Genomic DNA, 27877 nt, shown 5'->3' with positions numbered 1-27877 from the left:
TCATCAAACTAAGTGAATATGTCATTGATTACTTCAAAATCATGGATTTTTATATTTTAATAAATTTTATATCTTCACATAAATAACACTTTAAAATCTGTCGCTATGAATTTCAGCCTATGTACTGAGTAGTGTGGTGAGCATGTCAGTTTTGTTGTTACTGTCACTGTGCAGCCCTGACTGGCCTGAAGCTTCCAATTTGACCTGCCTGGCCTCATACTCACACTCATCTGCCAACCTCAGCCTCCCAAGTACTAAAACTAAGAGTGTGTGCTACCACTTCCAGTTTGGATCTTGCTTGAGGCTTTTAGAGTCCTTTGAAGTTTGCTTGACAGCTGGACTTCAGAAGTGCCTTCATAGTAAAGCATGAATGGCATAGTCATCTACAGTTTAGTGCTAGAAGAGCAGTAGTCCTAAGGCCATGGGAAAAACTTGCCATCCACTTGAATACATTGGTTCAAATGATAGGACTCATATTCTGAAATATGAGCTGAGTTGATGTAATGGAACAGCATGCCTTCTACTGGTTGGACTATAATTGAGGTGAGGCCTGTTAAGCTTCTGGAGGCATAAGCATATGGTTTACTCAGGAGTGTTTTTGTTACAGTAATGTTACTATTCAAGTTTTAACAATAATCACACTAACTTAGATTTGTTCAATTAAAAAGACAAATCATCCTGTACAGTGTCTCCATTATAGAACTTAAACAGAAGCTAAGAGGCATGGCCGATACAGTCTGAAAGAAAAACAAGCATGCACTTGTGATTAGCTTCAGCCTGGCAAGTTGCCAGACACTTACATCATCCTGTACTTAGCTATCTGCTGCGGTGCCCTGGTGGAACTCTAAGTTACTGTGCTTTTAACTCCCCTTCACTCTTGTAACTTGATTCTCATGGGTTACTATGGTCTCATGTGAAATGCATTATCGATATCACATGGGAAAGTGGCATTCGTGCTTCTTAATGATGTATGCCTCTAAATTACATATATGCATCATCGAATAAAAATATTAAAATGGAGGAAGGGTGTTTAGATTTTAGTGTAAGTCCATGAAATAGCCTTTCAAGTACTGGAGAGTCAAAACACACATATGAACATACATATTAACAGAAACTTCATTAACCTTATTGCTCTGCAGTGTAAAATTATATTAAGTTCTTCTAACTTTGAATATGTTATTTGTAAAATATTTTTTATCCTCCAGATAACCAAATCTGGACTAGCTCTTGAGTGAGTTCTGTTCTGCTCCATAAGTGAATGACCTAGAGAAGAGGTGATGTTTTCCCCCAATCGCATTGCTCTCTGAAGCTTACAGGAGATGCAGGAAATTGCTCTTCAGAGTGTGGAAAAGATATTGAGCCTAGATTGAATAGATACCTTCAAGACAATGAAAGCAGAAAGCAGGAAATAGCCTCACAAAATCAACCAAAATAACAGTCCCCACAACAAAGTAAAGTCTTATACAAAAATTGTTATGTCACCTGGTAAAAATTTTGAGAATGTGAGAATTAGTTGAAATAAAGGGCAGGTAAAAAGCATAGTGAGGTTCCAAGAGCACCTTGACCAGAAGTGGACAGATCTTAGATGCCACTGCCTCTCTTGTCTTCGCCATCGGTATTCAGGTGCCAGCTTATCAGTGTAGTAGCTAGGAGTCTACAGAGATGATCCTGTCAGACTGATGGGTTAATTTTCTAGTTTTTGTACAAGTATAATAGTATTTTCAACCCTGAGTAAATTTATAAGCAGATAATTATAGTAAGGCCTCTATTTTCTTCAAAACTTTACCTTTACAAACTTTTATTATCTTCCTAAGCATAGTATTGATTTCTTTTTAAATTTTTATTATTTTTTATGTGTGGGGGTGTTTTTCCTACATGTCTGTCTGTGCACCACACATGTACCTGTTACCCTAAGAGGCCTGAAGAAGGCATTGGATCCCTTACAATTGTAGTTACAGGTGGTTGTGAGCTGCCGAGTCTATGCTTAGCATCGAACCCTGGTCCTCTGAAAGAGCAACCCAGTACTCTTAACCAAGCTCTCTCTTCATCCCCCTAATTATAGTCTTCTAAGTTTTCAAATTCAGGACTGCCAAACGAGCTCAGCAGGTAGACGTGCTTGCCCCAGATCTGTTAGGCTGAGTTCAGTCCCCAGATTCCACATGAGAGCAGAAAAGAACCAACCTGTACAAGCTGTCCTCTGATTTCCAGGCATGCCTCTCCTCCATAAATAAATATAACTTTAAAAATTAAATTATAGAATTCATATATCAGTCGATCATTTGACTGTATGTTACTTAATATGCCTGAATTTGCTTTGTAAACCTCCACTCAGTATAGCAAGTAAACATGGTTGTTTCATTCAAGAAATTCTATAAAATTAAGATGTATGTGGTATATGCATGTGTGTGCTAATGTGCCCAGGTATGCTGGATGGTGACAGAGGTTCATGTTGTGCTGGCTTCTTGACCCTCTCCATCTTATTTTGGAGGCAGGGTCTCACTGTTGCTTGTACTTCAATCCCTGGGTCTGATTATTCCCACCACACCATCACCACTGGGGTTGCAGGCATGTATCATCATACCTGTCTTTCTTTTAAGATTTACTTTGTGTGTGTGTGTGTGTGTGTGTGTGTGTGTGTGTGTGTACGTACATGTATGCACCATGTGTGCATGTCCAAGTGTGTGTGTAGGTGCCCTTGATACTAGAAGAGGGGGAGCCATAGGTGATTGTGGATGGTTAAGAACTAACTCATATACTCTGTAAAAGTAGCAAATGCTCTTAACCACTGAGCTATGTCTTCAATCCTAATACCTGGTTTTGGCCATCCTGCTTGCGCAGAAAGCACTTTACCCACCAAGCCATTTCCCCACCTGCTGATAGTTTCCTTTGTAAGGTTTTTGATTTCAAATACTCTCATTGGCATTTTCTCTGGGGCATTTGCTGTCATACTGGGGTTCAGCTTATACTTATCTATTGAAGTCTTTCCTCGTAGCAATTTCAATATTCCAGTTAAAAGGTCTTTGATTCACATTGAGTTGATTTTTGTGCAGGGTTAGAAATAGGGGTCTACCCGTTGAAGGAATCAGAGAAAGAACTGGAAGAGCTTGAAGGGGCTCGAGACCCCTTATGAACAACAATGCCAAGCAACCAGAGCTTCCAGGGACTAAGCCACTACCTAAAGACTATACATGAACTGACCCTGGACTCTGACCTCATAGGTAGCAGTGAATATCCTAGTAAGAGCACCAGTGGAAGGGGAAGCCCTGGGTCCTGCTAAGACTGAACCCCCAGTGAACATGATTGTTGTGGGGAGGGCGGCAATGGGGGGAGGGTGGGGAGGGGAACACCCATAAGGAAGGGGAGGGGGAGGGATTAGGGAGATGTTTACCCAGAAACCGGGAAAGGGAACAACATTCGAAATGTAAATAAGAAATACTCAAGTTAATAAAAAAAAAAAATAGGGGTTTAATTTCATTTCTGTATGGGTGTATATCCAGTTTCGCCAACACCATTTATTGAATAGGATATCTATTCAAAGTGCATGCACTTTGTCAGCAGCTAGGTGTCCATAGCTGTTTGGATTTATCTGCAAGTCCTATATTGTATTCCATTGATCTACATGTCTTTTTATGCCAGCTGTATGCTGTATTTCTCATTATGGCTCTGTAATATGTGCTTTTTGCCTAAGATTACTTTGGCTACTTCATGAATTTTTAGAGTTTTCTCGTTCTAGGAACTAGCTATTAACATTTTGCTGAGAATTGCAGTGACTGTGAGGGTTAATTTTGGCACTGTGGCCATTTCAGAGTGTTCATCCTGCCAGTTCAGGAGCATGGGCGTTCTTCTGTTTATCTCATGTCTTCAGGTTGTTTCTTTTAGTTTCTTAAAAATTCCCTTATAGGAGTCTTTGACCGCCTTGGTTAGATTTATTTATAGTTTTAAAAACGTAAAAAAGGATATTTTTTCTTATTTCTTAGTCCATTTGTATCAAATTTGGTCTGTGTCTATGTCTATGTGTATAAAGTATTAACTTTATATGTTGATTTTTTTTCTTATAACTACTGAAAGTTGTAAGTCTTGAAGCACTATATTGAATACTAGTGCGAACTGACATTCTGTTTCCTCCTAGAGGAAATGTTCTCAGCTCTTTCCATTGGCAGGAGAGTGGCTGAGCTTGTCTTAGGTGCCCTTTACTATTTGAGGCAGGAGAGTAGCTCAGCTTGCCTCAGATACCCTTTACTATGTTGAGGTTTGTTCTGTCGTACTTTTTTCTTCAGGGCTTTTTAATTATGAATATGGATTAAACTTTGTCAAAAACCCCTCCTGTTGAGGTTGTCATAGGGTTTCTCTGTCTTAAAGTCTGTTAATAGGAGTATAACATATATTGATTTGCTTCTGCTGAATCAGCTGTGTGTCACTGGGATGATACAAATTTGAACATGATAGGACATCTTAATGTGATCTTGAATTCAGTTTGCAAGTATTTGCTGAGAATTTTTGTATCTGTGTTCATTATACGGATTAGTCTCTAGTTTTCCTTTTTGGTTGTGTCTTTTTCTGGTTTTGTTATCATGATAATACTGGCATCATAGAATGAGTCTGGTAGAAATGTTATACTTTTTTTTTTCTAGAAGTTTGGGAGAATTTGGTGGTGAATCCGTTTAGTCCTGGGTTGATTTCTTGCCTTCTAGAGCTTTGAGGTACATTAGGTTGTTTATGAACTCCTTCTGGTTTTTTAAAGTATGAACACAGAGCTATTGAGATCCCAGAGGCTCTAGTAGGTTGTACTCATTTGACTCTTAAGAGTTTTACAATGTCTTACCTGATTTTAAAACTGAGCTTCAATTTAAAAATTGAAACGTATAGCTTTCAAAAATTCAAAAAAGTATAGCTTAGTCTCCAAGTATTTATGTATTTTCTGAGCTTAGTCTTGCTGTCGATTTCTTGTTTAGTATACTTGTGATCTGATTAGTTGCAGGGAGTCATTTCAGGGGTTTTGTCTTTATTAAAGCTTCCTTTGTTGTCCGTGATATCAGTTTTAGTAATGGTTCCATGTGCTGCTGAGAAGTGTATAGTCTCTCTCTATTAGCTAGAATGCTTTGTTAAATACCTATTAAATCCAGTTGATTTATTTAATACTTAAGGTATGAAGAGTTTTTTGCTAATTTTCCTTTTGGAAGACCTGCTTATGTAATGGAGTCTCCTGTGGTACTGTGTCAGGATCTCATGTAGTCTTTGTGCCTTTTAATGTTTGTATGAATGACCAAGGAACATCAACTACCACAACTGCTAATAAAATCAACGCCAACAGCAAACCCTGTCAATAATAACCTGAGCGCAAACGGCTCATTCACCATTGAAAGGTGGACTAACAGACCATACTTAAAAATGAAGTCTAACTATTCAGCTGCCTCTAAGAAACCCATGTAGCAAGAACAGATCTAAAACCTGAAAGGCTTCTGGATTTGTTTGTAAACATTTACAATAGTTCTGCCCTGCTGGTCGATGAAGGTTCCTTTGGTTAATATGTAGTGGTTCTCTTCTCCTAACTGGGTGTGGTTCCAAGTCTTCACTCTCAGGTGTGAGCATTGCTAGGTCAGCTAGTTGGCAGCTCTCTGTTGCTTGGTAGGTTGATGAGCCTTGGACAATCTCTCAGATTTTGGGTCTCTTCTAGTTACATGAGTTTCTTAGAGCCAACTGAATAGTAAGACCTCGTTTTTAAGCATAGTCTGATAGTTTGTGTCTTTAAATGGTAAAATAGTCGCTTGCATTCAGGTTATTAAGAAGGGTTTGTTATTACTGTTGATTTTTGTTGGCAGTTGTTCTGGTTGGTTTTCATTGTTTTTTTCCTTCTTAGAGTAGTTTGCTGGTTTTGTACCTTATGAATTTTATCTCTTTTCACCTTTTTTAAATATTTTCTTTCATAAAATGTACTCTTGTGTTGTGGGTAAACTGTCATCTCCTTGTGTATATTATTCTTTAAGCATTTCCTGCACTTTTTGCTTAGTTGCCACAGATTATATTACTTGTGCTTAACTTGGTTCTCCATCAATTTTAATAGCTGGTTTTGCTGGGTTTGACAATAATGGCTTATTATACGCTGTGAAATACACTATTTTTTACTTTCCTTACTTTTAGGCCTTCTGGTCTACTATTTAATATTTTTGCCTCTGTGAGTTGATGTTTTTCCCTCATAACTTATTGGGTTGTTTGTTTTAAGTAAATGGGGGGGGGGGTGACATGAGGGATAAACATATGTACCATGACACATGCTTTGAGGTCAAAAGTCAACCAGGTTTTTCCTTTGCTACTTTATAAGATCCAGGAATGGAAGACAGGTTGTCCTGCCTACACTCAGTTGCATTTACCTACCGAGCCGTCTCACTGACCTTGCCTTAATGCTTTTAGTATTGTTTCTTTGCATTTATTGTGTATATGTGTGGGGGTATATGCATATGTCTCTGCAATGTGTGTGGAAATTGAAGAAAATTCTGCTAGAGTCAGTTTTTCTTTCACCATGTGGGTCCCAGGGATTGAACTCAGATCATCAGTCTTGGCAGCAAGTGCTTTTACCCACCAATCCATCTTGTCAATCCTTCTTTGTATTTTTGAAATTTTGCCTCAGATATATCATGGAGTTCATTGCTCATGTCTATTTGAAGTTCCGAGCACATATTTCAGTGAATAGGTTATTTGAGCCATGGACTATCTTAGCTCCTTTTTCTTTATTTTGGTTTCTTGGAAATTGATTTCGTTGCTTTTATATTTATCTGTATGTTTTACTGTCTTAACCTTGTCTTTCATCCCTGAGTAGTTCCTCTTCTTCATCTTTTCTGTAGATGCTTCCTACCTTTTATTTGATTTGATTAATCGGTTCTTTAATTTCCAGAATTTCTAGTTGGTTCCTTTTTCACCTTCTTACTTTTCTTATGGAATGTTTCCTTCCCGTTTTGAGTCTCTTCTTCAAGTGGCTTATTTGTTTAGTCCACAGTGGCTAACTCTGTTGCAGGAGTCTTGGGTTGAGTGTGTAGCTTCCTTTCATGAAGTTCCATGTTGTTGACTTGGTTCTGTGGTTACTGATGTGTGTTGTAGGTAGGCCTCACCTTCTCTCAGCTGTCATCCTTCCCAGTGCTGAGAAGAAGCCACAGCACAGTGCCCTGCCTGTGTTGTTGTTTCTTAATGTGTTTATGCATCTGTGGAATTGTGCTCTGCTTTATGGGTTCTCTCCTTCCTTTCCTCCTGCTTTTGTTTGTGAGTTCTCTTGTTCCGTTGACTTCCTTTGGATATGTGTCAGGAAAACTGAGTGCAGTAGCAACTGTGATGGTTGACACAGTCCCGAGTGTCCGCTGCAGAAGACACTGCGCTCTTCGCCATGTCCCTACTGTAAGGTGGGAGCCATGCTAACTTGGAGAATGTTATTTGTTGAGACTTTTATTTTGTTTTTTTTTAGAGCCAGAGGTATCAATATTCAGTAGTGAGAAAAAATATGGGGCTAGCAGTATGAAAATTGGTAGAGAAAATATTGTTTATAGGTTCAGAAAAAAAGGGTAAACTTAGAGCCTTTTCCAAGGCATATCAAACACTTAAAGTACAAAAATATACATATATTATAGTATAAATTATTCTTTTTATTAAACTTATTTATTTATTGGAAGGGGGCATGCAGGTGAAAAGGTGTCCATGTAGAGGTCAGAGGACAACTTACAGGAGTCAGTTCTCTCTACCATGCGAGACCTGTAGAATAAACTCAAGCCATCATGCTTGGTAACAAGTGTCTTTACCCACTAAGAGCCATTTTGCTGGTGACTCCCATTTCAAGATTTCAAGATACAAATACAAAAGTAGAAAAGATTTAAAATATGTAAATACAAATGAGTATCTGTCAAAATAATAGTACAATATTAATCACATTGTGTTTTATTATAAATGGTAAACTTTATATGTCATAATCAAAATTCTTATTTTTTATAAAATTAATCATCTAAGCTTATAAAATTAATCATTTTAAAAACATATATTAAATATATATGGGCAGTTAGCATTATTTTAAATTTATTAAACTATTTTAATGACTCTCTACGTGTTAATAAGCAACTGTTTTTCCCTTTCCCAGGGAATGGATTTGTAAACTCAAGGGCCTCTCCAAATTTGATTGGAAATACTGGTGCGAATAGTGTAGGCAAAGTCATGCCTACAAAGTCCCCCCCGCCACCAGGTGGGGGCAGTGTTGGAATGAACAGTCGGAAACCAGATCTACGGGTTGTCATTCCCCCTTCAAGCAAGGGCATGATGCCCCCACTTGTAAGTTGACCCACTCTTGAGCTCTGTTCTTTAAACACACTGTTTATAGTCGTCTGTAGTTTTCTCTGAGGTCTTCTAAGCCTCCCTGGTGTCCATTGGTTTGTTTTCTTAATGAATTTTCTATTCAAAATAGATTTGAAGAAAGACATTATTTTAAGTGCTTAAAAACCAAATTATTGAAATAAGTAAAACTGCTTCATGGTTATTTAAAATAAAAGCTAAATATAGAGAGGTTATTATGATCAATTTTAATTTTTTAGGGTAAAAACTTTCTTCAGACATTTGACTTCAGTTTATGAATTAAATATGCCATTTCTGTTTTATACTTTCAATAATATGTGCATTTCAGTGAGGAGTAATGAAATTGTTTGCTAGAATTCTGTATACCAAAGAAAAGTATTATAGAATATCTAAGGAAGAATGCTTGCAAACTGGAAGGAATTATTCTCTAAATAATCTTCTTTGCTTATTCCTTTCAAATAACCCTTCTCTCTGACCAGAGTGTACTTCCTACTCTACCTCTCGACAGTGCCTTATAGTTTTAGAGTCAGTTGCTCTGGAATTGTCTTTTTGTCTGAAGAACAGAATGTATATGCTCCTTAGCTTCTTGTAGACAATTTTAGAATACACATGAACGTTTTAAGACATTGAGTTCATCAACAGTTTGACTGTTAGCACACTAAATGATAGACCAAGTGCTTGTTCTGTGTGCTCTCTATGTTTGCCATTTGCGTTTCGTTAAGTGCAAGTAATGCTGTCAGGCTCAGGAAGTGAGTCTGCATTTGTGTAGTGTTTCATAGATTCCAAAACACCAGTAATTCGTTAGGGTTATTTTCTCATTTAATTCTCAATTAGGTTTTAATCATAGCCGGGTAGAGATGAGAAAACAGAACTAAGAGTTACTATTTGTCCAAGGTAGCAGTACACATGGCCAGGATTTTTAAGTCATAATTTGTTTAAATCTCAAACTCTGCATTAGATAAATAAAAGTGTAGGGAGGGGCTCTTTCATTTGGGAAAACTGAAAATTTAAAATAAGTTGCTTTTAACTTTATGCTGTTAGAAAATTCATTTTAGTGCTGCTAATTCACAGTGGTGGTCAGATGGCCTAACGGCTAGAGAAGATGGTTACTGTGGAGAAAGATATTGGTGCTAGTGTGATTAGTGACTTGCTGGAGGTCAAGCATGCAGTGAAACTCCTGAAGCCCCAGTGGAGGTTAAGTCTGTTTTCTCTATAGGAGGAGACTTCTATTTAGGAGCCTATAAAAGTCCTATAGAGGACTTCTCTATAGGAAAGACTCTTGTCTTTCCATCTTGTGTACCAGGTAAAATAAGACCTGGTAAGATCTCCGGAAACCCATCTGGCCACTGCAGTGAGGACAACCTTTGTGTGAGTCATTTTCTTTTCCATGGGATAAATACAGTGAGGGATGCTCAACAAATATTGTCACCTCTAGTGCACTGATGATACATCATCTTGTCTGCCACAGCAACAATAATTTTTAAAACTAGTCTAGTTCCTGAGAAAGGTAACTAAAACTTCGCAGTGGCAGGGCCAACAAGGAAACATGAGAAGAACCAAAATCAAACATGATCTGAAAGCTGCAAGACTTTATCATGTAGTGCAACATGTCTGCAAGTGGAGTTCCAAATTGGAGAACAGTAGGAACAGTGGTCTAAGGGAGATAATCACCATGTAGGATAATACTTCCAGTGCACATGTGCACAAAAACACACATGCATATTGGAACTGCTCAAAGCAAAGGGCAAATAGAAACTTTTAAAAACAGCCAGTGAATAGAAACATGTACCTTACAGAGCAAAGATAGGAAATGACTACCATGCCGATCTTTCAGCTGGCCATCAATGAGGCAACAATAAACACAAAACTCTTCCTTCACCTAACCCAGCAAAAATTATCTTAAAAAGTAAATGAAAAGCCTTTTCAAACCAAAACCAGAAATGTATTGCCAATAGAACTACTGTACAAGAAATGTTATAGTCTTCTTGAATAAGTAATGCTAGTGTCCACAAAATCTTGACTATATGCAGAGAACCAAAGAACAGAGGGAATAAAAGAAACAGTTTATAAACCTTTACTTTAGAACAGCTTTTGATTCATTGGAAAGATCACTAAAATCATATGGTTCCTTATACTTCATACACAATGTTTTTAACAGTTTATATTACTATGGCACAGTCATTAACATTAATGACCCTGTATTATAAATTATTATTAATTAAAATTCATATTCATACACATTTCCTAGGTTTTAAACTTCATCTCTTTCTTCATGCCAGGAGTCAGACTAGGTTTCATAGCATGTGTCTTCTATTGCTGTGACCAAAAAGCAAGTTGGAAAAGCAAGGGTTTATTTGGCTTATAGTTCCATATCACAGTCATCATCAAAGGAAGTCAGGACAGGAACTCAAGTAGGCCGGACACCTGGAAGCAGGAGCTGTTGCAGAAGCCATGGAGGGGTGCTGCTTATTGGCTTGCTTTCTATGGCTTGCTTTCTTCTAAAATCGAGGATCACCAACGCAGGGATGGCACCACCCATAATAGCCTGGGTCCTCCCCCATCAATCACTAATGTAGAAGGTTTTCTCCAGGTTTGACTACTACCCAAAATTATGGAGGCATTTTCTCAATCGAGATTCTTTCCTCTCGGATAACTTTGTCTTGTGTCAGAACTGACATTAAACCATACCAGGACAAGCAAACAAAGGCTCCTGCTCCACAGGTGACAGCTGACCTCAGTCTTGAGCACTCACATGGTAGGAAGAGAGAACTGACTCCTGCACATTGACCTTTAACCTGCACACATACCTGTGAGTGCATACACAGAGAATAAATAAAATTCTTGATAAGGATGAGAAGAAGGTCCCAAGTTAGTACCTGTAGCTTTTATTTTGAAAAAGAAGAGAAAATTTAACCCAGAGCAGCAAAAGAAAATAAGTAACAAGAACTTTAAAATGGAAAAGGAGTAGAGTCAAAGCAGTCAAACTGACAAAAAAACAAAAACAAAAACAAAAAAACCCTTTTTTTGTCTTCCCAGATTAATTGATCACTTTCTAGCCATGCTGACCAAAGACAGGCAGAAGATACAGGTTCTAAATACCAAGGATGGGTGGGGTGCAAAATGCAAATGCTGAGAAAGGGAATGGCACCGACTGTCCCGAGATATAAACTACCAGGAAATTACTCAGTTCACCTAGATGCTAAATAAAGAAGTTGGATTTTTCATTTTAATGTCTTCTGAAATAGAAGTTCCAGATCTAGATGGTTTCACTGGCAAACTCTCAAACATTTTAAGGAAGAATTAATAGCAACTCTTCACAATTTCAGATAGGGAAGAAAAAAAAGAACATTTCCCCCTCATTTTATTTTATTAGGCAGCAACCGTTTTAATACAAAGCCAGAATAAGACATTGTAAGCAAATATAACTGGTTTATAACTATAAACCAGTGTTGTTCATGGACTCTGTAGACACAGAAGCCCTTGTGTGTTTTCTGGTTGTCTGTTGAGAATTCCTCAAGTAATTTCCTCTAGTAGCCGAGTGTACCTGTGCTCAGATTGCAGTATCTAAACACCATTATCTGGTTCAGAGACTAGGGGTTGCCTTGGGGAAGGGGTGGGGTATAGGGAAGCACAAGATAAGCCAGGAGCCAAGGAATAGGGATGCAGTTATTGAAAGGCTCCTGGGACCATTCTTTTAAAAAAAAAAAAAAATCCAAAGGTAGAAAATTTTAAATTAGCAGTAGTTTGAGGTTATAACTCAAGGAATAAGAAATGCTGACTCCATCATACAAATATGATTAAATAAATAAGGAACTGGTAAAACCTCCTCCTTAGCAGATCTAATTAGTAATTTTTGGAAGAAATCTAAGAATAGGAAAGCTGGACCTTAAAGCATTCCTTTAACCCCAGAACTCAGGTGCAAGGCCAGCTTGGTCTAAACAGTGAGGTCCAGTTCCAGGAGAACACAGACACACTCTGTCTGGAAAACAAACAAACGAGAATAGGAAACAGCTTTAGATTAGCATAGTAGAGCCATAACTATTATAGGCAAGCCAGAAAGTAAATGCTGCAGCTAGTAGGCAACCATTTAAAGTGCAACATTTACATACCTCAATATGTGTGGTTTATAAAGGGAATTGTGCTTTAGTGGGGAATCCTGAAGGACATTACCATAGTTTAGGTAACTGGCTTAACATCACTAGTTGTAAAACAAAAAGAAGACAGCTGCCTTCTGATAAGGTCAGGTATTCTTTCCAAAGTTTGTGTTCTTCAGCCTACCCAGGCTGGTGGAGTCTAAGTGCAAAACTTTACAAATAGGATCCCTGGTCTCAACAGTTTTGTGGGGACATTAACTTCAGAAAGAGGTGTGTGAAGGAGCTCTCAGCAGGTGCTCTCAGGGCTGTGAAGTAAAATGGTTAAACCACAAATGTGTATAACAAAGAAGTACACCCGAAAAGAGCAGCCACTTAGGTGGCTCCCTGAGCACCTTGCAGGTGAGGTAGGAAGTACCTGCTAGGAACTTTCTGAAATTAAGTCACTCAAGGCACAGAAATGTGTGTTAGGAAGACCCAGACTACTTGGGACTTTGAAACTGCTTAATAAAATCATATCTGGTCATCGAAAGAAAAACAAAACAAAACCATGAACCCCGTGAAAAGTGTACTCTGTACTCTTCATGCAACAAGAGTTGGAGTTATTTTGACACCTGTCGTGTGAGTGGGAGATGAGTGCTGTGTCTAACTGAGCGGCGGAAATGTTTGCCCACTTGTACTGAGTGCTCCTTTGTTGCTCATTTGCAGAGAGACCTGCTTTAAGACTATGACTCCGTCAGTGGGGCTCGGGACACTTTATAGATTAGAAGAAACTTGACTTACTCAAGTAAAGTAGAAAATAACAATGAGCAGACTGTTTCTAGCATATTAATATGTCATAACCACTTAAAAGAAAAGGAGAAAACCTGTTTCATTTTTTTTTTTTTTACTATTTGTAAAGCTTAACAGTTCACTTTTCTTCCAGTCTTTTTGTTTTGTTTTGTTTTCATATGCAAGGCTTTACTCCACTAAGATAGTTTTATCCATGTGAACACTGTTCTTTGCAAGTGGTAAACATGTATTATTACTCAAAACTGTAGCACCTATTAGCAAACATGTATTGAGGTTTTTTGTTTTTTTGGTTTTTTTTTAATGTATTGAGTTTTATGATGCTGTGTTGGCCACTGGGAAAATGAAACACACAACAGTTTTCTAACTAGAGCTGGTAGTAGACAGACATGTAGACTGTCTGGCCAGATGGGGTAGTTCTGCAGAGATTAAAATGTATTAAGTACACAGTGTTGCCCTTGGAAGTGTCCCAGAAACATGGGCTGTGTGTAGGAGAGGCTCATGTAAGAGTAAGTGTGTGGGGCTGGGGAGATGGCTCAGCGGTTGAAAGCGCCCGACTGCTCTTCCGGGGGTCCTGAGTTCAATTCCCAGCGACCACATGGTGGCTCACAACCATCTGTAAAGAAATCTAATGCCCTCTTCTGGTGTGTCTGAGGATAGCTACAGTGTACTTATATATAATAAATGAATAAATCTTAAAAAAAAAAAAGAGTAGGTGTGTGGAGAGGTGGGATTAAGGGGTAGGATGGGGCTTTAAATCATTGACTGGAGAATTTAAAAGAAGCAAGTACTATATACATCATTTGCTATGTATATAATCTCCATAAAGTTCAGACAGCTAGTAGAATCCACATGCCATGTCTTTCTAAAGAGAGAGCTTGTTGTGAGCTCCAGCAATCTTAGCTAACTCTCTTATCCCTCTATGTGCTGAGTGCAGTCGGAGGAAGAGGAGTTGGAGCTGGTGAGTGTGCTTTCCTGCTTGAACAGAGTTGAAAATATGTAATAGTACTAATTATTTTAAATGCTTTATTTAACCTTTGCTACAAGGATATTTTTCTATTTGTTTTCTATTCAAACATTTTTTAATCAAGAAATTTACCTACTGGTACTAGTGATCCTAGTTTTTATATTTATTGCTGTATATATTGGTCCCTTTTATTTGCGAGGTAAAGGAGAAGACATATTGAAGTAGCCTGTAAAAACAATAGCTGTCCATGAGCACAAGACACTTTAAGCTTTTTCTGCTAAGGAAATACACAAGATGTGGCTTTCCAATTTATTTCAAGTGTTTTTAGAAAATGACTTCACCCTCAGAGTCCCTAAGATCGTAACACAGAATCTTGTGTTATGTTTCTTTCTTTCAAAAAGATTACATCATTGTTGGTGAGGTCACCTTTTTCAGAGTTGATTATTTCATCCTGCATGAGACAGTCTGAACCACAAGGGGGTTCCCTGTTTACAAAAAGAAATGTCTGTGATTGAACATACACACATTTACTTCTTACCAGGAGATAGATGATTCTTAAAAGCAGCTGTACCTGTTTTTCCAAAACAAGTATTTTCTGTTGTTTTTTTCCTCTGGAAAATAAACTTGATTAAAAATAACTTAGCTCTTTCTTGGGAACTAAAACCCAAATTCAACGGATGCCATCATATGCTTTCTGAGTCATTTGCTGCTTAGATGACTCCAGTTTAAGGGGAATAAAACTTGTGAGTGTCCGGGTTTTAGCATGGGCAGGGGATTCGGAGTGCATGAGAGCATGGGGTGTAAAGCATCACTGGCTTCATTTACTTATCATGACATGTTTATGCATGCTGGTGTGTTTTGCAGTTTCTTTTCAAATAAGGTTCTCTGTTCTTTATCCTTAAAATAAGAGTTGCTCTTTTATTTGCTCAGTGCTTGCTCGTTTTTGGATTGGTATCTGAAATGTACTCACTGATTAGCTGTAAATGCGATGCTGGATTACACAGTGAATGTCTTTGGGGAAATTCTTTACTTAAGGATACCACTAATGGTTGCATTATGGTTCAAACTGAAATAATTCGTCTTATACTAGACCCTGCTCTTTACCCTTAAGTAATTGTCCTACATGCTTTAATTATCTAGCACTGTGTTGCCCTCTAGTGGTTCTGAAAGTCACTCACTCATGGACCACACTGCTGCAGGGATCTCTCTCTATCTGGTTGGTAGAACGAGTGTAGTCATTATTACTCCAGTCTTTGAGTCATACCAGGAAGTTGCCATGAAGACACAACTCCAAAGAGCCTAGAGTAGGGATAGCCTACATCAAACTTTATCAACACTATTTTTTTTACTTAGTTTGATTTCAGACCAGATTAAGTCCCTCACTCAAAAAACTCAGTGAAATTGTTGACTCAATGCTGAGACTACTACATTTCTCCACCTATCATACCAATGTATGACTTTAAAATAACACGTAACTACAGAATCTCAGAGATAGTTTCTGAATGTGTTGAATGTAGAAATGATGAAAATAAGAAAGATCACTAGAAAGTGTAGTTGATCACATTCCTTAAAGTTTAAGCTAATCCATACTCTAAAAATTAATCAATTTAAAACGCAAAGCAGAACCAGAAATACAATCCTCTAGAACTCAGAAAATTGTTCAAAGCAGTTTATCCCCTAAAATAATTGTTGATGGCTCTGATCCAAAGTGAAGGGAAAGAAAGCAGCCAGCTCCTGGGCCTGTAAGCAAGAGTGAGGCCACAGCAACTAGGTTAGAAGCCTTGTACTTCTAGAATCATTGTATCTCATTACAGGTTTAGTGGGATTGCTGTGGACTAGAAGGATATAAATACATTTGTCTGTTTAAGTCACCAATATTGCCAATAATGTAAAGTTTCAACTACACAAAGTCTGGGGACAGTAAGAATGCTGTTCTGGGTTCATTTCTGTATACCCCCTTAATTAGCAGGAGCACTGAAAGCCAGACATGACAAACATGTCTGACTTCCTTCTGTAACAAATTAAAGGGTTCAGAGAAGTAAAGTGATTTTTCTCCAGGCTTAAGAAGAAGGGAATCAGTGACTAAGACTGGAGTGATAGCCGCATATCATATGGTATTCAGATGTCCCGTAAGAAGATATGTAGGAAATCCGAACTGACACAAGAGAAGCTGGAGTCGAGACCCTCAAGACTGGCACTTGTTAGGCATTCACATTTAGCCAGAGGCCTCATTCATCTCAGTGCTTGCTGAAATAGTGGAGGAAAATGCAGTCTCATTCAGATCCTTCAATAGCGACATAGACCCCTAAACTATCGGTCATCAGGCTATAACTTTATTTGTAAAAACAAATTATTCCTGCCCTTTAGCTTCTTTATACAAACTGTGGAGTCTCTTCTGTTCTCTGATCCTTGGTCTTGGAAAAAGTCAACTTTATGTCAGTGTGAAGGAAAAAATGATTCTGTCAAACCACTACACATGGAAGGCAGGGACTATCCTAATGTAGCTTCATCATTTAAGAGTTGACTTTTTTTTTTTTTTTTTGCTAGGAATAGGTAGTCCTTAAATCCCAACTGTCAGGAGGCAGAGGCAGAGGCAGAGGCAGAGGCAGAGGCAGAGGCAGAGGCAGAGGCAGAGGCAGAGGCAGAGGCAGAGGCAGATGGATCTCTGTGTGCTCAAGTCAAGGCTGATCTGCATAGCATGTTCCTGATCAGCCAGGGCTACCTAGTCACTAGAGGGAAAAGGGGACAAGAGGAAAGGGGGCGGGAGGAGGGGTGTCAACATTTTAATTTATTCCCAACCTGCCTAAGATACTTTTATTCCAATACAGCGAGTCAGTATTAATAGCTTTTGAAAAGTACATTATTGAGAAACTTAGAGCCTTTTCTTTCAGAAAACTGGAAGACCAGAATGATACAGATCTGAATGTGCTGTTAAAACCTAAATCACCTGCAGGGTGAGCATGTGGGAAGCCATAACACAAGCTACATGGACTAAGCCACAACTAAAGCATTAGTGTATAAGGACTGCAAAGGAAGTAGCTTTGATTCCTGTAGTCCTAGATTTATAATCTCATATAGACAAGTTACTTTTGCTGCCATCAGCTATTTAAAACACACGCAGACCTCATTAAATGTAGCTGAACAATACTTGTAATGATATCAGATCCTCATTAAGCTATCACACAAAAGTGTAATCACCCATAAGGTAAGTTTCTATTTTAAGACATGCATCTAGGATTAATATGCTGTAGTCTTAAAGGGGAAAATGAATAATTAATACAAAGATAGATCTCTTAATTATTTAGCTATTCCCATTAATATCTTTAAGGTTTTCATATCACTGTTTCAAGAAATAATGATATTCACATAAAACTGTGAAGTGTCACATTTAAATTGGAAGTTATTTTTAAAATATTTAGTCTGAACTAAATATCACATAATTACACTTAATCTTTTTTTCTGATCTCTCACAGAATGCCCAAAGGATAAGTAGTTCTCAAGCCACACAACCTCTTGCCACGCCCGTGGTGTCTGTGACAACTCCAAGCTTGCCTCCGCAGGGACTAGTGTACTCGGCCATGCCGACAGCCTACAACACTGGTGAGCCGACTCGGGGCCCTTCCTGACTCTGTTCTTGGCCTTTTCTAAACAAGATGTACTTTTGTAATTTTTTAGCATGTTTATTGATAATGCTATCTCTGGGTTTTTTGTTTCAATTTTAAATATATTTTTTTAAAAATGCTAAAACTTTAAAAAGTTGCATAAAATAAGTTGATAATAGAATGAAGTAAGTTATTTCTCCAACATGAGCTTTTACTGCTTTTATTTCTTGAGGGGCAGGGGGTTGAGACAGGGTTTCTCTGTGTAGCCTTGGTTGTCCTAGAACTCACTCTGTAGGCCATGCTGGTCTCAAAAGCATTCCCCTGCTTCTCAAGTGCTGGGATTGAAGGTGTGTACCACTATGTCTGACTTTTACTGATTCTTAAGAAAGAAGCAAGTAGATGTTGTCAACTCTAGCACACATTCAGCCAAGAAAGGTAGGAGGCAAATTGCTTCGGTATTTTTATGAAGTCTTTTCTTGCACAGTATCTTGTTCCTCCTCAACTTTGAAATCAGATTGTTTTGTCTTTATGCTGTAAACCTGCTCTGGGAAAGGGTAGAGGTCTCTTAGGGGTATGGAAGGTGCTTCAGTGTGGCAGGCGATGTGTGTTTTTTCTCCTGTAGCTACTGGCTTGGTCTATGTTGTTTGTACCTGTGGAGGAGAATGAGCTCTTGTTTCTCCCCACAGCCAGTCGCTTTGCTGCTGAGAAGAGGTTTTCATTCATTTGTTTCTTTGTTTTGTTTTGTCTCGGACTTCTCATCTTAAAATAGTCTCAAGACAGAAGGCTGTTAAAGTTTAGGAGTAGCTGGGCAGTGGTAGCACACACCTTTTACCACAGCACTTGTGGTGGGGAGTAGGGTAGAGGCAGGCAGATCTCTGAGTTCAAGGCTAGCTGTTCTACAGAGTGAGTTCCAAAACAGCCAGGGCTTTACAGAGAACCCCCTGGTCTTGAAGCGCACACACACACACACACACACACACACACACACACACACACACACACAAAGAGAGACGAGAGAGACACAGATACAGACAGACAGACACAGAGAGAGATAAGGAGGATCCCAGTGATGGGGAGGGATGCTGCTAGCCTAGCCAGATGGCCCATATGAAGAACTGGTGTACAGCAGAGAGTTCACTATTGGGTCTATCATTCTAAGACAGGTAGAAAGCACATGCAGTTTCACTTTCTCCCCATTTGGGCCAAATTCCTGTGGCTCTGGGAAAGGAAGGAAGGAAGGAAGGATGGATGGACGGACGGACGGACGGACGGAGGAAAAAAAAGAAAGAACACCTTTTCTGTCATCAGAAGGCTGCATCGCGGGGCTGGAGAGATGGCTCAGTGGTTAAGAGCACTGACTGCTCTACCAGAGGTCCTGAGTTCAATTCCTAGCAACCACATGGTGGCTCACAACCATCTGTAATGAGATCTGATGCCCTCTTCTGGTGTGTCTGAAGAGAGTGACAGGGTACTCACTTATAAATAAAATCTTAAAAAAAAAAAAAAAAAGAGTCTCCTTTATGACGCTCAGAAGTGGACTGTGGCGGAGATCACCTAATTTTAGACTTCAGAGTAAATGCTTTGGCATCAGTACTAAAACTGCTATGTGGGGCTACCTGGAGGGTCAAGCAGTTTATACCTCTGATTGGCACTTTAACTCCAGGGCTAGTTCTTTCCAAACAACTTGTAATGGTCTTGTTGGCAAAGCCTAGGGGATGACCTTTACCTTCCCAGGTACCTGTATGAAAACAAACTGCTCCAGTCTATCAGATGCTTAGTAGCCTGTGAATTGTAGCCCATTGTTTGTCTTGCACAGAACTAATTTCAGAAAAGACCAGAGCTTGAACACTTAGAGAAATTCTGTTCGAGTTCATCAGTTACTTGCTGCAGAAGAGATTTTGAGTTAAGGGCAGATCTTTTTTACAGATGAGGAGCAGACACAGCTTAGTTGGTCAGCATTTGTAGGAAAGTTCTGCACTGTTAGACTTTCTAGTTTGTGCTGAGGTTGAGAAGCTAGGAAAGAAGGGAGCTAGAGAGGTTGGGTACACAGATGCGTGTCGCTGAGGAGGCCCAGTGTGGATTGAGTATCAGAGTTAGACTGCAGTATTCTGTGTGCCTCATTGCATGCCTTCCAGCATTCTCAAAATTCTACTGTGATACTACTCGTTTTTAAAAACACCATTAGTTTCTAAAGAATGTATATATGTATAAGCACTTTTTAATATTGCATACATATATTTTTACCGAGTCTCCAAGGAATTACTGAAACACATAAAAAGTGGGTGGAGTCGGGCGCCCTTAAAATCATGACTAAGCATGAGTCTCATTCCATCTGAGGTCACTGTCATTCTCCTCCCTAGAATAGCTGTTTCCTTTTGTGTTTTCTCTTTTCCCATATTATTGTGTATATTTTTTTTTTCTGTAGATTCTTAGTGTCAAGTCCACCATGCCAGGCAGTAAGTAAAGATATGAATAAAGGAGCAACTTTCAAAAATAGCCTGTGGTCTCATGGACACTTCCTCATGCCCTCAGTAACATCACTCCAGCTTTAAAAAGCATTAGCACGTCTGACAGGTGCCCTGGCAGGCCCTGTAAATAAAGTGTGTAGTCTTGTAGTGGAACTGAGGTCTGCCATAAGAAAGACCCTTAGCACTGGGAAAGTCCTGTTCCTATTGTGTCAGCACGGACATAGGCAGGAGGCCACCAGCCAGAGCAAGGTGAGTGTCACACGAAGGGCAGTGAGAGTTGAGCTGGAAGAGTGGGATTTGTTGGGTATGTTGCAGAGCATTACGATCATATTGTTGTTTTCAGACATGTCAGTTTTGGCTCTAATGGCCGAGTGGTCATAGGAGATGGCTCTTTGGTTAAGACTTGGTGCTAGTCTTGCAGAGGATCCATGTTTGGACCCCTCACCCACTTTAGGCAGCTTATAACTGCCTGTAACTCCAGCTCCAGGGGAGTCCAGCACCCTCTTCTGTCCTCTGTGGGAACCTTTACTCATGTGTACAGATACCCAGACACATAACTAAAATGATAAAAACAAGTCTTGTCTTTTAAGTGAGTGCCAATAGGTCGTAGAAAGGTTGTTTAGTGGTCCAAGTAATGGTTTACTGGTGGCTTAGACCAGAGTATTAGATTACATTGGAACCTCCTCAAGCTAAAGGGACAGCAAGGTAGAATTGACTAGAGTTGTTGATAGCTCAGGTTAAGCATGCAGCAGAGAAATAATGTGAACACTCGGTTTTTCTTGGCATGAGCCATTGGGTATGTTGGTGCAACTTATCAAGAAAGGAAAGACAGCTTTGAGAACATGAGTTCAGTTTGGGTTATGCCAGAATTAAGGTGTTTATGGAGATGGTCAAGTGGGTCTCTGGACAGGCCAAGAAGCCAAGAGAGAATTATGGACTGGAAGGGTTACTAGAGTAGACATCAGGCTAGAGGACCAACTGCTTTAAACACCTTTTTTGAAACATGAGAAAAAAGTTAAAAGTAGCAGTCTCTGCCTCCTTTCTTCAGAACTAAATGGAAACCCTGTGTTGATGATGAATTAAAGTAAGTACATGTAAGCAGTATCTAACAACCTAAGCCTTGGTCACAGTAATTGTGACTGAAGCATTCGTAGAAAATGACTTGTATGTCATAGAAAGATGTTCATGAATTTGAGGTGACATGTGCAGTCGGGGAGCTCCTGAAGCAAATGTAGTTGATTGTGTTGTGTATTCGTTCAGCAAGAAATGGTTCGTCCTTCCTGTCCTGCTGAGCATCAACGCCTGTCAATGCAGGTTCAATACAGTGTTCCAGTGTCTATCTTTTCCCAAGGGCCAGGTATATTTATCTGTGTAGTAATAATATCCTTCTTTTGTAGATTACTCATTGACCAGCGCTGACCTGTCCGCCCTGCAAGGCTTTACTTCCCCTGGAATGCTGTCTCTGGGGCAGGCTTCAGCCTGGCAGCAGCACCATCTAGGACAAGCGGCCCTCAGCTCTCTAGTGTGAGTAACTGGGAATTTTCCTGATCTTTTGCACTTGGCCTGCCCATACTTGTGTCAGTCCTCTTTGACTTTGTGGGCTGTCAGGAACAAGCCCTGCCATGACCCTCGCTTATGTTCACACAAGGGTCAGGAGAGAGTGTCTTCTTAACAGAGCTCTAGATAGCAGTGTGGGTGCTGAGGAACCAGGCGCTCCTTGAAGGGATCTGTGGAGCAAAACTTTTCTTATTAAATGTGGAGAGTCTCTGATGGTACCAAGGGAACCCTACAATGCAGATGGCACCTGCAGGCTCCCTTCTCACTCACTGCCAGATGAATAAGCCATTGTGTCCCAGCATGATCTCTGAGTTTGCTTTCTGAGGAAAGGGAGCTGAAAACATTTAGGCTCATCTGCATTCTCTCCTTTGCTTTGGAGAAGAGGACAGCAAGCTTATGCATTCTCCTTGGATCTTAGTAGAAGAAAAATAGAATTGAAAATATTCTGTGTATGAGTCCAGTGCCATAGGATTCATTTGATTGTTTCTGGCCCAGTTTACAAACTACTTCATTCATAAGAGGAATGTTCCTTATAGGCAAGGTATAAAGCAGAGAAGATTTATGATGGTGCCAAGAAGAGGCCAGACTCCCTGAACATCAGAAGGAACAAGTACAGGAGGGCATCCCGAAGAGGGACAGCATAGCACCAGCTAGCTGGCTGCTTTGCACTTGATCAGGCCTGGGCACCCTAGCCTCCTGCACATAGTGCCCAGAGAGCTAGCAACTCCTTTCTCTTGGGCAGTGAAAGAACTGCACGTGTGGACTGTCACCAGTGTCACTCTAGAGAACTGTGTGGCGCATGGAAGTGCCAAGTGCCTTAGGGAGGTGTGTGCTATTGAAGCCCTAGGCTGTCCTGAGTGAGTCATGGAAAGCTGGGCAGCCAGTGCTGCCTGTCATCCCAGCTGCTCAAGAAGCGGGGAGCTGGGAATTGAAGACCATCCCTGGGCAACACGGGAGGCATGGTGACAGAAGAATAAATAAAAACAAGTCCAGGAAATAAGTAGAAAGGCCCTAGACTCGGAAGTCCTGTCTCACATACTACCACGCACATTCCTAGCCTTTCTGAAACTACTTGTTCTCATGAAAATGAGGATGACTCAGTGTACATCTCATGGCTGTTGGGAAAGCATGAGATGTGCTTGTCATAGAGCCCAGTACAGAAGATCCTGAGGGATGGGAGATAGAAAACAGAATTCAAGGTCCATGTTGTTGTTACAACACCTGATACTAAAACTGGGGTTTTTTTCAGAGTTGAGATGCAAAAGTAAGGGATCTTAGACCCTCAGTCTTCGCAGGTCTTCTCAGGCAGACAGTTTGCTGAGCTTTGTTGAGGTAAACAGCTTTGTTTGGGTGAGGTAAACAGATGTGCTGTCAAACCATCTCACCACTGTTGTTTCTCTACAGGGCTGGAGGGCAGTTATCTCAGGGTTCAAATTTGTCCATTAACACCAACCAGAACATCAACATTAAGTCAGAGCCAATTTCACCTCCCCGTGATAGAATGACCCCATCAGGCTTCCAGCAGCAGCAGCAGCAGCAGCCACAGCAGCAACCACCGCCACAACCTCCACAGCCCCAGCCCCAACCCCGGCAGGAAATGGGGCGCTCCCCTGTGGACAGTCTGAGCAGCTCTAGCAGCTCCTACGATGGCAGTGACCGGGAGGATCCACGGGGCGACTTCCATTCTCCAATTGTGCTTGGCCGACCTCCAAATGCTGAGGACAGAGAAAGCCCCTCTGTAAAACGCATGAGGATGGACACATGGGTGACCTAAGGCTTCCTGGTTCATGTCTGTTCTTTGTGTTACTGCAGTGAACTGCCCTACATATCTTAAATTGGTGAATAAGGACATGAGTTCAATATATTTATATGTACATGCATACATATATATCCCTTTACATATATATGTATGTCGGTGTGAGTGTGTGTATGTGTGGGTGTGTGTTGCATACACAGAATCAGGCACTTACTGCGACTCCTTGTAGGTATGCAGATGTGTGCACACGGCACACAGAGCACCTTGTAGAGACAGACCAGCCTGGCACTTCCTTGGACTACTTGTCTCCTAAGATAAAGTTTTTGCAGAGAAACGTGTACCCATATATAATTCTTCCACATTAGCCTGCAGAAACCTAGGGGCCCCTATTTGTTTTATTTACCTGTGCGGTGACTGTAGTTACTTCAAAAAAAAAAAAAATTGCTTTGTAGAACAGAGCAGTAGAAAAGCAGGAACCAAGAAAGCAATACTGTACATAAAGTCATTTATATTAATAACCCAACCTGGCATGGGTCTATTGCAGAGGGGTGCATGGGCAAGGGCTGTCTATATTAAACAGACACAGTAAACAAAGAGCCCCACACATAACTGTTTTGCACGTGCAAAAAAATGTATTGGGTCAAAGAAGTGATTTTTAGCTATTAAAAAGAGAGAATAGAAAACACGCATGAAATATTCAGAAATACTAGCCTAGAAATATAGAGCATTAACAAAATAAAATTAATATATTAAGTTATAATTGGAATATGTCAGAAGTTTCTTTTACATTCATATCTTTAAAAATTAAAGAAACTGATTTTAGGTCATGTATATTTTATATGAAAGAAAACACCCTTAATGAATTGATGACTATATATAAAATTATATCCACTACTTTTGAACACATTCTGCTGAATTATTTATATAAGCCAAAGCTGTATGTTGTAACTTTTTTTTTTAAAGAATAGCTTTATCTTGTTTTAACTTTTTAGTTTTATTTTAAGAGGGAAGAAAAAAACAAAAATATCTTGCAAGCAGAACCTTGGAAAAAAAAAAGCCATGAACATTATTATTCTATATGTAAATTAAAAGTCGAGCCAAACTCTTTGTGTATATAGCATCTTAAATATATTACCACCTTTGATGTAAGTACCTATGTATTGTATGGTCACCAGATTAAAAAGTATATTTTTGTGGATTGCCACCAATTTGGGGGGAAAGGCGAAGTCCTTAAGTAGAGTATTCACTGTTTAATATTTACTATTTTGTTAAATATACTGTACTTTGGATTTTAATTATTAGCCCAGTTTTTCAGAGGATTGTGTAAAGGGGTTTCCCCTCACTGGTGGTGAATGTGTGATGTTCTGTTGTAATCTTTGTGCTGTATGGGGTGAGCATCATTATATATTTTATATGTGTACATAAATAGCAAAGTGGCAAAAAAATTGGTGTTAAGTTCATCCTGCATAAATATAAAATGTGTTGTAACAGATTTTATAAGGCATTATTTAAAACTTGCCTTTTGTGAGGGAAAAAAAAAAACAGTAGAAAGATGACCTAATTTAACTAATATTAGAGAAAATGGCTGAGTAGTAGATGAGCACAAAGGTTTTATAAGTGGTAAATAATTAGGAAAATATTTGTAGGGGAAGGGATCTTTTCTCCTTGACTCTAAAGATAGAATGATGCAGCTGGTTACAAAATCCAGGAGGGCTTTAGCGTCCCGTGCGTGGGAAGGCACGGGCGTGCAGGGAGCAGCTCTCCTATGGTGCAGATCCCCGACACAATTCTTGCTGTCCTGACGGAAACTGGTGCCACCCTCAGCTTGGATTTTGAACAAGGCCTTACTCTTACAGGGAGACAGCTCGTTGGTGATGGCAAGTTCATCCGTTTACTGGGCTTGTGCCATGAACAAAATTCAAAGTCCTGTATATCTTTTATCCTAGATTTTTAAATACTCCTTTTCCTGAAAAAACTTAAAGAGTTTAAAAATGGCTGCTATTTTATACTGAACAATGTTGAGCAGCTACCTGCAGTTTTTACTTACATTTTGCTTTTCCCCTCGATTCCCTAAATTATGCTCCTTTTGATGTCTCCTCATCTGCTGTCCCGACAGCTCATCAGCCAGGTTTCCTGCCTGGCCGCACACAGGTATTCGGTCCATGCACCGTGGTGAGCACAGGCTGTGCACTGGAGAGCCTCACTGACAGTCTGGGTAGCACATGTTAGTGGAAGCCAAGGAAGTGGGGACGGTGTCTCATCTCCTCTGTGGTCTCAGCACTTGGCTCTTCCTCAGAGAAGGTTAGGTTTTCTTCCTCAAGTGTACTGAGTTGACTTACAGGCACGTTCCTCATAAGGTCACAGTCTCCCAACACTGACTTTCCAAGATACCCCTTACCACTTTGTAAACCATTTATAGCTTTGAAAGTATTAAGTGACCCTTTCATTATTATTTATGCATGTTCATGAACTTCTGCTGTATATTGGGATAGGAGTTAACACATTCACATTTACTGTCTATTTTCTTGTGTGCCTTATGAGATGGCTTCTCTGACTGTATCTCAATAGTCTTTCTATGCAGGTTTATAATCAGTACAACTACTGTTTTCTAAAGGAATATTACACACGGCTCGGAGTTTGTACTTAAATTACACTGACCAAGTCACAATGTATTCCGTTTTCAGGAACTGAATATCTGACTGTTAATCTTTTCCCATATGCCCAGTGTGATCTGGAGCATATGGGTCTGACATCCTTCACCCAGATGCTCATGTGTGAACACATCCACATCCACAGCTCTCAGTGGAAGCCAGCCTAGAGTAGGGAGGACACTGACGGTGTTGCTTTAAACTGACTTTTCTTACCCTTTGAGACTCATGTGTTTTGTATAAGACACCATCACAAGAAAGTTTTCTCCCTTCAGATAACATATTTTATTATTAAAAAGAAAAACAAAAAAAGCTTTTAAGTTGCACTGGACGTGGGCCGTTCCTTCGGAACTCTTTGGATCTACACTGAGAGTGAGTGTCGCCGCTCTGTGAACACAGGTGGTCCCAGTCAAAACTCCATCCTTTGAGCCCTAATTACATCCATTGTGTTACAAAACTAAATCAGGGGTTTGTTCTAAAAGAACAATACATGTCTCACCATTTCCTTTCAACTGTAAAGACGACTGATAATGTATTAACATAATTTCTGTATTAACCATCATGCGCACAAGAAATACATAGTAAATACGGAACCTGAAAACTCCTGCATCGGATCATAAAAGCTAGATGATTAGAATGTGAAAAGAACTTTACAGATGTAAAACTTTTATTTCTCTGTAGAAACTTTCTTCACTTTGCTGTGCAAGAAGACACTGCTTTGCTATATTTAAAATGGCTTTTTTAAAAAGAGATTTATGTATTTGGTAAATGTTTGTAGTCAACAGTTCACACAAAGAAGCTGTACACGGTTTGATCATGTAAAACCGTTTGGCGGCACAAGCTGGACTTTGTTGCCATCCTTGAGATGAACCTTTTAAGAAAAATAAGTTAATCTCAATTTTTCCCTGAATGTGTTGTTTTTTCTTCATTATACAATAAATATTATAGTGAAGTTTTTATCAAATGGTTAAGACAATGCTAGAGGTTGTTGTAAGCTATTTGTCTCCTGCACTCACTCCAGTAAAGATGGCCTGGCTTTGACCATACATCCAGACTCTGTCATGTTTGCCTGGGGAAAACAGTAGGTTCTGGCATGGCCACCAGGCATCCCTGCTCCCCAGTTTGACCCTGTGGCATCTAGACAGCCCTAGAGCCTGTAGGAAGCAGCCAGCCATCTGTTTGTCAGTACCGCTGGCTGTTACAACTCAGTCAAATCCAGTGCGTCTCCAAGAACTACTCATGGAGAACAGCTTCAGGTGCCGAGGGCAGTAGGTGCCAGCACTCGCTCATGTGCCCATTTATCTTTAAGGTTTACGGTGTGGAATTAATTTTGCCCAGATTACATACACAACACTGAGGTTGAGGCAAAGGACGGGTGTGACTTTGGAGTTGTGTTTTGCAGAGATGGCTGGCTGTTACAGCACACTAGCAGATCCTTCCCACTTTCAGCTCTTAACCGAGCCAGAAGCCAGAAAAGCTCCATACAGTTGTCCAAACCCATAGTTTGTTTGTTTTTTTTTTTTTAATCTTCTTCCTCTCCCTTGCCGTGTGAGCCAGCTCCTAGCTAAGCAGATTCTTGGTGTCAAATCAAGTTAATTTTTTGCACTGGTTTTGCTTGCTGGCTATAATGGGGCTCTTATTAGCAGGTTTTGAAAGCTGTTTCGAGTCCTGTGGCTA

General features: G+C 39.8%; 1 protein-coding gene across 13 annotated transcripts in view; it reads left to right on the top strand.

The window, feature by feature from the left end:
• Mef2a (myocyte enhancer factor 2a) overlaps nucleotides 1-27246 on the top strand; it is a 134737-nt gene extending 107491 nt beyond the window's left edge. For 6 of the 13 annotated variants that reach the window (XM_039080825.2, XM_039080839.2, XM_039080833.2 and 3 more), the window contains 5 exons: nucleotides 8114-8301; nucleotides 14140-14163; nucleotides 17643-17769; nucleotides 21637-21763; nucleotides 23201-27246. In XM_039080825.2, the coding sequence (XP_038936753.1) occupies nucleotides 8114-8301; nucleotides 14140-14163; nucleotides 17643-17769; nucleotides 21637-21763; nucleotides 23201-23570 (836 nt within the window). In that variant the 3' untranslated portion in view covers nucleotides 23571-27246. The remainder of the gene's footprint in view (nucleotides 1-8113; nucleotides 8302-14139; nucleotides 14164-17642; nucleotides 17770-21636; nucleotides 21764-23200) is intronic. The other 7 variants (XM_063265624.1, XM_063265611.1, XM_063265617.1 and 4 more) reach the window with 2 other exon arrangements.
• The last annotated feature ends 631 nt before the right edge of the window (nucleotides 27247-27877 follow it).

Source organism: Rattus norvegicus, chromosome 1 (assembly GCF_036323735.1).
Source record: "Rattus norvegicus strain BN/NHsdMcwi chromosome 1, GRCr8, whole genome shotgun sequence".
In the NCBI taxonomy this organism is placed as follows: Eukaryota; Metazoa; Chordata; class Mammalia; order Rodentia; family Muridae; genus Rattus; species Rattus norvegicus.
The sequence above is the reverse complement of the archived record's forward strand: the minus strand, read 5'-3'. Positions and strand labels throughout refer to the sequence as shown.